The 12,027-nt window shown below is 33.8% G+C and overlaps 1 protein-coding gene across 3 annotated transcripts in view; it reads left to right on the top strand.

Moving 5' to 3' along the window:
• KCNT2 (potassium sodium-activated channel subfamily T member 2) overlaps window positions 1–12,027 on the top strand; it is a 355,813-nt gene that overhangs the window by 261,586 nt on the left and 82,200 nt on the right. For all 3 annotated transcript variants that reach the window (XM_039217452.1, XM_039217450.1, XM_039217449.1), the window contains one exon: window positions 3,737–3,909. In XM_039217452.1, coding sequence (XP_039073383.1) covers window positions 3,737–3,909 — 173 coding nt within the window. The remainder of the gene's footprint in view (window positions 1–3,736; window positions 3,910–12,027) is intronic.

The raw sequence follows: 12,027 nt of genomic DNA, 5'->3' as shown, positions 1-12,027 counted from the left end.
AGCACATAAAAAGAAGATTCTCAACCGCTCTTCCTACCTTCCAGAAATTAAAATGCACCATTCATTCTAACCAGGAATTTTACTCTAAAGTTTGGAGTTAATGGGGGTTAAAATCTGCTTTGAGGGTTTGCAATTTGGGCAAATAGCTTTACCATTAAATTTCAGTTTCCACATTTGCAAAATGTTTGTGGTTTTACTATGAGTCATTGGGTTCTTGAGAATTCTATAAATTAGTGTGTGTGGAATGCTTAACATAGTGCCTGGAAGTTAATAAATGTTAAGACATTCTGTTAGTATTCTTGCTACCCATTACTTTTTTTATATAATAACCATCATGAATCTTTGCTGTTACTGTCATTCCTGAGGAAAATTAGCAGAACATTAGAAAATTCTGCTTTCATCATTCTGAAGGGTTTTTTTTTTTTTTTTTTTTTTTTTTGGTAAATCTTCCAAATATTCATCTGGGTCCATTAAGATGGACAATTCCATCTCTCAATGCCTCTTTTCTTTTGCTCTTGTTTTAATTTACTGTCTGCAGCATTTGATAGTGCTAACTATCTGTATATTTTTGGTAACATTAATAAACCTTAAGCTTCAGGACTCTCCACCTGTATTGGCCCCTTCAAAGAACCGGTGACTACTTTTTTTAAAATTTATAATATTTGTGTTACTTTCCTTAAAGAGGATTCCCCAAATAACACAGGCTTTAGGCCCCACAAAACCTAGGTTCACTTCTTGTAGCATTTTAATTTTTAACACACAGGTCAAGAGAAAAAAACATACTGGGAGACCAAAGAGTGGAAATTATTTGTCCCCAAGCAAGACAACTGATAAAACTGAAAAGTTAAGCATTCAGAGATACAGATTGTTGAAGGAACAATAGAGGGTATTTTAAAACCAAAGACTCTGAACTGTCTCCTTACCATACAGAGAATGTTGCTGACTGGTTGATGACATCTGGTATTATCCTTTATTTATTTAGTGTTAGGTTGGCTGCAGGTGGTGGTCTGCTCCATAAAGAAATGCCTACTTTGCAATTAGGAGATGGAATTGGGCAGCCAATCCTACTGCATGTGTGAAGTGTGAGTTGGGATTATGTTGCCCAGTTCATTCTGCATCCGTATCAACAAGCTGGTTCCTGATCAAGGTTTATTAACACTAAACTCCCTGTTTCTCCTGTTTTTTTCCTTATTAATTGAGCTACTTCTTTTTTTTTAAATTAATGTTTATTTATTTTTGAGAGAGAGACAGAGCACAAGCAGGAGAGGGGCATAGAGAAACGGAAACACAGAATCCGAAGCAGCCTCGAGGCTCCAAGCTGTGAGCACAGCACAGCCCCAGTCATGGGGCTCAAACCCACGAACCATGAGATCATGACCTGAGCTGAAGTCAGACGCTTAACTGACTGAGCCACCCAAGCGCCCCTAATTAAGCTAATTCTAAAGTAGTTGTTTTACTCATTTTATCTCATAAACATTCACGTTCTTAATAATCTCAGCATCACCTGTCACTCTTCTCATTCCACGACCTCTTTGTGAATGACTTCATCCTTCATGTGGTTTCAGATCCTACTTATATTAGTAAATCTTCAATCATACTTCCCATGAAGACTTATTGCTCCCTGCTTTTTGAAATCATTTCCCCTTTTCTCCATTCTTTTTTATACCTTAAACTTTCCTTCTGGATTCATTTTTCTACTTCCTAGCTTATAGCTTTTAGAAATTCTCTTACTAAGATCCTATTAGTGTTAAATTCTGTCAATTTCAGTTTCCCTAGATATATTCTTAGTCTTAAAAGAGTTTTGCTGGGTGTCCAATTCCAAGTTACCAGTTTTCTTTTTCTTTCAAGCACATTAGGATTTTATCTGCTGTCTTATGGGCTCCAAGTTACTATTGAGAAGTTGGCCATCATTCTAGTTTCTATTCCTTGTGGATAGTCTCTCTTTTCTGTTGGGCTGGTTTTAAGATCTCATTGTCTTGGTTGTTCTGCACTTGTATTACCATGCATATGAAGCTGGATTTTTATTTACTTATTTGACTGAGGATTTGAGTATTTCATTAATCCTAGAAAATTCTCAGTCAATATTTGCTTGAATAGTGCTTCTTACTGATACTCTCATTTCATCCTGTTTAAATGTATGTTAGACTTTGTCACACTACTGTGCAAATATCTTAATTTTTCTATACTACTTTATACCTCTTTTCTTCTCACATTTGGAATAGTGACTTCAACTCTGTCCTGCAGTTGACCCCATTCACATGCATCAAATGTGTAATCTAACCCAGCTTTGAGTTTTCATTTTTAATTGTACTTTTTAGTTCTAGAAGAGACTATATGCATTACTTACATTTTTTTAGTGTTTATTTTATTTTGAGCGAGAGAGACAGAGCATGAGTGGGGGAGAGGCAGAGAAGGAGGGAGACACAGAATCTGAAACAGGCTCGAGGCTCTGAGTTGTCAGCACAGAGCCCAACATGGAGCTCGAACTCAGGAACTCAGGAATGGTGATATCATGCCTAGGCCGAAGTCAGAGGCTTAACCAACTGAGCCACCCAGGTACCCCAAATACATACATTTCTTTTAACATCTATCTGAGTATTTTAAATAATCTCTTGTTATTTGTTCATACTTTAAATGTTCTGTTACTTTAAACACAGTAAACGTGTTCATTTTATATTCTGAATCTAATAACATCAATAATTTATAGTCTTTGTGAGTCTAATTCTATCATTTTTGTTTCTGTTGACTCATGGTGCCTTGTTCCCAAAAGCATTTTGTAATTTTTTATTAAAGAATAAAGGTAGAGAATATTCCAGAATTGTTGATGAATCCACAGAGATTCAACTAATCTCAACCCAAATAAACAGAGACATAGATAGATGAAAAAGCAGAACACTAAAGCAGTTTTCCATGCAGATAGTTTAGTTTAAAAGAACCTCAGTTTAATAATGCTAAGTCTAGTAAGTACCAGCCCCCTAGAAAATAGCTAAATACTCTGAGGACAACAATGAGTTTTGATAAAGTATTGCTATTGTTTTTGTTGTTATTATTAGTAGTAGTATTGTACTTTTGTGTATTTTTATCATTATCTTGACAGTTCAGGTATACAGTTAATTAAGGTTTTTTGTTTTGTTTTGAATTATTTTGCTTGTTTTTTAACAACAAAGAAAATCTTTTTCCATATTCATCCTTTTATATATTCAGAACTTGAAATGTTCAAAGCTTAGTTCATTATAATATTATTATATTTCTGGAAATGAAAATCAGAAATAGATTTTTCCAGCTTCATTGAGTTTTAATTGACAAATTAAAATTGTGTATATATTCAAGGTATATAACATGTTGTTTTGAAATACATACACATTATGATAATTTTTAAATGTAGATACCCAGATGTCATCTAGCAGTATATTTTGGTTTCCAATAGAACATGTGCGCACATGTATTTCTGTCTTTCTCTTCCCCTACATCATGCTACACACCCACAATTCATTTATCTTGTCCATGCACACCTTTATTTCCTGAAGCAGGCTGGAGAATGGCATAGAAAAAAATGGAACTACTTTCAAATTTTTTATAAAATAAAGGATTTACCAGGTTAACTTAATTTTACTTTACCATATATCTGATTTACTAGGTTAACTTTGTTTTTACTTTTCCATATATCCTAAATTTTTTCACCAAATTTTAGTGGAGTATAAAAATGGCATTTCTTTGTATAATTTTTCTTCTCTAGAGTTGCCAGCATAACTACTATGAGGACGCAAAAGCCTATGGATTCAAAAATAAGCTAATTATAGTTGCAGCTGAAACAGCTGGAAATGGATTGTATAATTTTATTGTTCCTCTCAGGGCATATTATAGACCAAAGAAAGAACTTAATCCCATAGTACTGCTATTGGATAACCCGTAAGTATATTTTAAAATACCCAAACAAGACAAAGAGTTTTTAATATATCAAAAATAATTTATTTTAATTTGCTTAGAATATTTTAAATCAGATACATTATGGCACATAATTCATTGGGAGATATATTTTGAGCTAAAACAATCACTGAATATGGTTATGGTTCACAAATATTACTTGAAACATAACTGGAACAGTCTGAGCATTTTATTTAAAACTATTTTGCAAGTGGTCATCACTCAATACCAGTGGGAAGGATGCCATTGAAATAATTACAGTTATTTTCTTTAAGTTAATCAACTAGCCTGGAAAATTTCTGCCAGAACTGGACAATTTTTTTGTCTTTTTAAAGAACCATTAATTATCAGCTAAGCATATTAATGATCCATTCTTATGTTATAGTATGATACATAATTATAAGTTATTATTATTCTTCTACTGTTACAACATATTCTATAACATAACATGAATAATTAATGCTTTACCATGTTCATTTATTTTGAAAATGTTGGATTGATATACTCTTGTGAGATAAGACTAAGCATTTCACAGTGCTTATCCAAATATAAATGTAGGTCACCGAATGTTATGGTCAAACCCATTGTGTCCTAAAATTATGATATTTCTCTCTGTGACTCAAAATTGGTAACAGATGGTTCTTAGATCAATATCATATTTTAGGATCCTCCAACTCTCTTCTTAAATTCCAAAGTGATGAAAATTTCAGGATAAACTAAATGAGGCCAAAGCCTGTTGCCTTGTCTCTCCCTTTAAAATTTATCGAAAGACGTTTTTCAAAACAGAAATATCTTCCCACTATTTTAACTTAATGACATTGTTTATTCTGAATATGCCAGTTTCAAGACACTCATTGATGCATCCTTTTTAGTATCATTATTAGAATTATAATCAACTCTAAAAATTGAAAACACTCTAGAGGTTTCAGTTGAAGAATTTTCAGGTAAGATGACTCATTGACTTTCCTGCTTTCACCTTGGCATCCATGAAAAGATCAGGTAAATTTAGGGCAGGTGTGGGGGGGCAGCAACTTGGACTCAATGTCAGAAGAAATAAAAGCTTAATGAAATAAATCTTAGGAGGATGAAAGTAGGGTTGCGGGATGGCTATGGCAATGGAGAGGTTGTAAAACACCTCCAAGGCCTTTAAATGTATCCCTAATTCTAGAACCTCTCTGGCAGAAAGCTCTAAGGGACTGGCTGAACTGACACACAAGAAATGCTCAGTTGGCCCTGTGAATTATAATGCATCAGGTTTTGACTCTTTGTGCTTTTGGTGTGTCTGTTCCCTTTGAGATAAGATTTAAGGCAGGTGCATTTTCAAGCTGATTTCAGATGCTACTAACAAGTCCAGGTTGTTAGCTATACTTTTTTTTTTAATTTTTTTTTTTTTTTTTTGGAGAGAGTGCAAGCAAGGGAGGGACAGAGAGAGTCTCAAGCAGGCTCGACACTGTCAGCACAAGCCCGACATGCGGCTTGAACCCACGAACCATGAGATCATGAGCTGAGCCAAAATCAGGAGTCAGACGCTTTACTGCCTGAGCCACTTAGTGCCCCTTTAGCCATACTTATGACCAACAGACTAAAAATCAGAGTTCCCTACTCAAGTTCCATTAATGTTCTAGAACAGCTCATAGAACTCAAAGAAACATTTACTTCCCGGATTACTGGGAAAAGTATGTAACTCAGGAACAGCCAGATGGAGTTGATGCATGGGGCAAGGTATGGGGAAAGGGCATGGAGTGTCCACGCACGCCCTCTCTGAGTGCACCACTATTGCCACATTTTCACATGTTTACCAACCCAGAGGCTCCTCAAACTCCTTCCTTTGGGTTTTTATGGAGGGATCATTATGGGCATAGGCACAATTGGTTAAATCATTGGCCATTGGTTGTTGAACTCAAACTCCAACCTCTCTCCCTTTCTCAGATATCAGGGTATGGGACTAAAAGTTCCACCCCTCTATTCATGGTTTGTTCCCCTGACAACAAGCCCCCAAAAGAGGTACTTTCCAGAAGTCACCTTATTAATATCAACCTGGTTGTGGTGGAAAGGGGCTTGTTATGAATAATAAGACACCCATTTCACTATTATGGCTCTGAATTAATATCAGGAACTGAGGACAAGGAAAGAAATATTATGACAAAAAATGTTTCCATTCTTTTTCTTCAGGAAATTCCAAGGGTTTTGGGAGCTATGATCCAAGAGCCGTGGATGATCTGAATGTCCAAATATATATTTCTTAAAAATCATGATATTGCACCTCCCAAAAGAATCCATTTCTCCAAATTTTAGAGTGGTGTTTACTCCATGGAATAGAGATGGACTTTTCTCTTTTTTAATAATTAGTCTTATTAAATAATCCCATCTCAGTGTCTTTAATCCTCCTTTGTCCACCTTATTTTCCCACTAAGCAGGTGGCAGGGCTAGAGTTCCTTAATGTGTATACCTTATGTAGATTTTTGAATGGCTGTAACTAAATCAGTCCCTTTTTGTTTGGTTCTGAATAAACAAGTTGCTGAAATGCCCAGTTACTGATCGATTGCTTGATTGCTGGATTTGTAATTTAGAGTAATAAAAGCAAGTGGTTGTTTTTATAGTCTTAACTCCTGAATCTGGTCAATCAAAGAAAAACCTGAAAGCTGTGTTCCTCTTCATTATTGACACACTGGTCAGTATTTGTTCATGAATCTAGATGTAGCTTTTGTCAGAGAGTATTTTGTGTCAATGAGACCGTAGAGACCCTTTAACAACGCCAATATATTTTACTTCTACGCTCTGTTCATAATAGTAATAATTGTTGAGCACTTACTACATGTCAGTCATCATACTAGACACTTTACTTTTATTTTACATTTATTCCCCTTAGAAGCATATCTATATCATACACTGCTGATTTATTGTCAGAGAAATGTACCAAGCAGCTTAACATCTCAAAGTTTATAAGTTACAATGATAACACTTAAAGAAACCAGCTTATGTCATTCGGTTACAGTACCCTTATTTTATAGATAAGGAAAAACAGACCAAAGAAGTTAAATGACTATTCTAAGGTCAGTTCTAGGATTAGTACCTTCTATGTAATGCACACTTCATTGTTCTTTCAACTATATGATGTTTCTTAACTTACAGGTTTTTAATATATGCAAAAATACAATAGTTATCAATTCTTTTTAGAAACAAGAATATCTTTTAACTTTGGATTGTTTTGCACTAATTTTTTTTGGTTTTCTAATAACCCACATTTTGGAATTTAATTATTCCCATGATGTTTTTAGTTAGATGACTTTTGTGGGGTTTGACTTCTCTTTCAAAGTGTTAGGATGAAAGTACGTGCTGTAAAGTTTATTAGCTTCCTGAGTACTTCCCAAAAGTGATGTCTAACATTTTTATTTGCTGTCCTCTGCTCTTTTGGCCAAGTATGAGGAAACGAAAACTAAACACTAAAAAATAATGTTCCAGGAAGTTTTATGCAATCCTTTTTTTTTTTTCAAACAATGAAATGTTTGTTGCCCAGCCATAACTAGTATTTTGTAATCTATCTGCAATGTTACAAAGAAATATGATGCTTTTCTTCTTCAGAATATTTCCATGTTATAAGAATATGTATGTTAAGGATTGTATACACTTTTATAATTATTAGTTAGTTTAGGGGGTTTTGGCTTTGTTTTCATTCACATGAGTATTGCTGAAAATAATATTCAGTAGATGGCTATTTAAGCTGAAACAACAATTAATTCAATGTAACAGAAATAAATAACAAATGTCATATGTATGGAATTTTAAAATGTAAATTAAATTGATAATATTCACAAACATAGTATGTCAAAATAGGTTTTCATAATGTTTCCAAATAGAAAGCCTTGTGGATCTCATCTGATAACTAAATGAAACCCATCTTGCTCTTGATACTGGCTCATTAGAGCTGATCTCAATTCTGATTGGTTGGCCATCTGTTTTGTTTGGTCTGTTGTGTTATGCTGATTTTAAATATTTTGATTACCACCACAACCTTCAAGGCCATCCAGTCATCTGATAATACCATTTCATATAAAAGATGGAGGCAACAGTCAAAAGCTTTGGAATATATTACCCAAAGCTACACAAAGTTGAAGAGAAAGATCCAAGCTTATGTTCTGAATTTTTACATCTTATACAATCCTTTTAGTATATGAATCGTCTTTTCGTATATAGTGTCCAGTAAGCCAGGTTATTTTAAAAGCAATGATAGGGGCGCCCGGGTGGCGTAGTTGGTTAAGCGTCCGACTTTCGCTCGGGTCATGATCTCGCGGTTCGTGGGTTCGAGCCCCGCGTCGGGCTCTGTGCTGACTGCCAGCTCGGAGCCTGGAGCCTGTTTCAGTCTGTGACTCCCTCTCTCTCTGACCCTCCCCTGCTCACGCTGTCTCTCTCTCTCTCTCCTAGAAATAAATAAAACATTTAAAAAAAAATAAATAAAAGCAATGATAAATTGTCTGATATATCAGAGACCTTATTAAAGACATTCAGACTTTGGACTCATATGGATCTGAGATAAGATCTAAGCTTAATTTCTTGATAAGCCTTTTGCATGTTATCAATATCTCTAAGCCTCAGTTTTCTCATGTGTAAAATGAGTCAGGCATTTATCTGAACAATTAATTTTGAGACTCTATGAGACAGTATGTATGAAGCACTAGTGCAATATCTCACTTAGAAAAGGCAGTCAGGAAATGTCATTTGCCCCCCTGTACCAATCAAGAAAATGACATTGTCACTATTCAGACTGATGCATTGATTTGGGTGAAAACCAGTTAACAAAAAAGGGAAATTTATTTTAAGCACTGAAATGAAACTGCTTATATATTTTTAAGAAAAAATAAACTACTTAAGTACAGAATTATGAAATGCTGACAAATTAAACTCTCACTACATTCATTTCTTGAATTTGAAATACAGAAATTAAGTCCATCACAGTTATTAGTTAAATGAGAAATAATGATCTTCAACTTTGCAAATCCACACAAATCCACAAACTTTTTCAGTCCCTAACAATCTGCAGCTAATTAACATTTGCATGTAATGGCAATTTTTATAATGAAAGCTTTTGAAAGAATATGATGTCTTAAACTCATAAACAGTCTTCTTTCTTAATATGATTACAGTTAGGTTGCAGATTAATGATGTGCTCAATTTTTTTCTGTTTGCTAACATCAATTACTTTGGCATTTGTTGAATTTTAATTTCTCTTATTATTATTTAGATACAACATGTTTTGTTTTGGTCTGTGCACATTTATTTTGTTCTAGATCTCTTTTCCTGTTATGTTGATCTTTTCCTGATTTGAAATACTTTTTTATATATTAAACAAAGAGAATCTGTGAATTTTGTATACATTAAAAAATGTTTATTTGTGAGAGAGAGAGAGGGTGAGCAGGAGAGGGGCAGAGATAGAGGGAGACAGAGGATCTGAAGCAGGCTCTGCGATGGTAACAGAGAGCCCAATGTGGGGCTTGAACTCACAAACTGCGAGATTGTGACCTGAGCTGAAGTCATGATTAACTGACTGAGCCACCCAGGTGCCCCTAAGTAAACTATTTTTAAATGGTATTTCTTTTTTGTTAATTTTTTACATTGGGTTTTAGAGTTAAATCTGCAATTATTTTCACTTTTCCATAATGTAATTTCTAACATAGATAGGTCTTCTCTATTTGACATGCAGGAAAAAATCCATACATTTTATTCTATCATATTGATGGTTTTATTTTCCTGCATTTCATTCTTCACCTGTCCCTTGTTTAGGGTGCAGCATAAGAAATGGACATTTCCTGTTTTTATTAATGTTTTATGTTTTTGCTTAGTGTCTTTCATTGTAAAGGTTATGCTTGCCAATTAACCTTCAGTAATTAGAAAGATTAGTCTATTAAGAGCCTATGCTATCATTTATGTCACTTATCAATTACTAAGCAGCTTAGTGACATGAACACTGTTGCCAGTTTGTTTAAATGAGCTAATAGAGTACATGCAAATATACAATTGCTATGTTCTTTATATTTCAAGTTTCCTTATAAGCTAACTTTATCACTAAAAGTAGTAGATGAATCCATTTGTTATACAGGTTACATTTTGCAAAACGTATGGCACATAAGACTCTCTACATTAGATAGACTTCATCCAGATTATATATTTACTAGTCATCAAGGGCTTGATTTACCTTGTAACATAGCTGAATTTGTGTAACGATGAACCAAGCTAGCATAATTCAGATGCTAATGTAATTTCTCAAGATGTAGAAGGTTGCATGCACATTGTAAATACACATTTGTGGCAGAATTGCATGTGGCTAACATTCATGAGTTACCTAAAACACAGCGATAATTTTGATGTCTAAGTAAGTACCTTTAATGATTCATACTGGACAAAACAACAAAATACAAAGGCCATATATTTAGTTTTAACTCTAACTAGGAGCATTGGCATGAAGTAAGTACTTAATTTTTGTCCCCAGTGGCCCCAGTACTATTTATTACACAGATTTGCAGTATTTTTATTAAGGTGAATTATTCAATAACGTTATTTACTCTTGTTTTACTAGACTTTAGAATAGAGAAGATGGCATAAAGAAATTGAAATGATCTGAATGTAAAAGAATGAGTCAGATTAAAAGTGTGGTTATTTCAGCCAGGATACGTGTCTGCAATTAATAAAGAATAATTATGGATCCATCTCTGTCACAGAAGTAATTGAGCTACTCACTTTATCTGAGTAGAACTTCATAGGAGTAAAGAGAGATGAATCAAAGTAATAACCAGAAAATGATTTTTTGGGCAAAATGATTTTTCAACCCATCGCAAAATCTCAGTACGGTCCTAGTCTTGTGGTACTTGCGGCCTCACACCTGCTTCATTAATCACGAGGTGGGGGAGGAGAGACATGGAGGGTATTGAATCAGGAGTAAGAATGGCACTGCTGATTGTAAGAAGCACAGCAGTGCTCAGCCAGAACCACAATTTGCTATAAAAGACTGCTACTCGGAGCGTATATTGTTATAATATTTGTTGAAAAGAACATGCATCATGAGCTTTTAAAGTATCTATATTCTGTGATTTGCTAATATCCTTCTATGAATATTTTGGCATAAATGATTTAAAAACTAATGCTAGAAGAATGTCATTTAAAGATGTTCATCTCAGTATTATGTATAATAGCAAGATATTGGAGACAACTTGTAATTTCAATAGTTAATAATATAAAAGAAAATAACTTATAAACTGAATAATTGAGGATTTTTAAAATTGTGGTATATTTATAATATGTAATAACAGGGGGCCATTTAAAATGACTATGAAGAAATGTAATGTTGAGTTGAATCAATATTACAATAATAGTATTCTCGGGAAGATTGTCTTTTTAAGCTTCACTGTATTGTGATTCTTTCTCTTTAGAGTTAAAGGGATAAGAGGATGATCAGCAGGAAGAAAATAAGTCAGGGAGGAAAAGACTTCATCTAGCTGGGATATTATAGATGCTTTCCTTCCCTTTTCCTAGAATTTCCCTCTCCTCTTTTACTGGCAGACATCCAAATTAAATATCACCTCTATGAAATGATCTCCACTTCTGCCTTCTTCTGAGTGCAAACTACTGTTTATTTTTTTTCTTATTAAAACATATATTGTAATTATGTGCTTTTGTACATGTTCCAAAAACTGTATTTTACATAGTACAAGGTAACATGATATTCTTTTTTGCATATGTCTTACTATATTGAAATGTTTATTATACAAATATATGTGTACATATATGCTAACTGAATAGATGCATGAAAGAATTAATAACTTTATAAAATGAATACAGTAGATTAAGTGATTTCTAAGGAAGCATCCAGGTTTATGATTCTTTCCCCAAATATGCATGTAAGAAAAAATTTTAATAAATATTTGCTCAACGATATAGATGGAGTAGGTCAATTATTTAAAAGGTGAATTACTTTCATTTTAATTTTATATAATACATATGTAACATGTGTGCATATACTATATTTATTGATTAATATGCTGATACATTAAAGGGCATGTTGTGATTGTGTATATTCCTTAGAGAAGGTGCTCTTAACAAGCATGCTAATTG

The sequence above is a fragment of the Hyaena hyaena genome, unplaced genomic scaffold (assembly GCF_003009895.1).
Source record: "Hyaena hyaena isolate Hyena2069 unplaced genomic scaffold, ASM300989v1 scaffold_692, whole genome shotgun sequence".
In the NCBI taxonomy this organism is placed as follows: Eukaryota; Metazoa; Chordata; class Mammalia; order Carnivora; family Hyaenidae; genus Hyaena; species Hyaena hyaena.
This window is presented reverse-complemented; position numbering and strand designations above follow the sequence as displayed.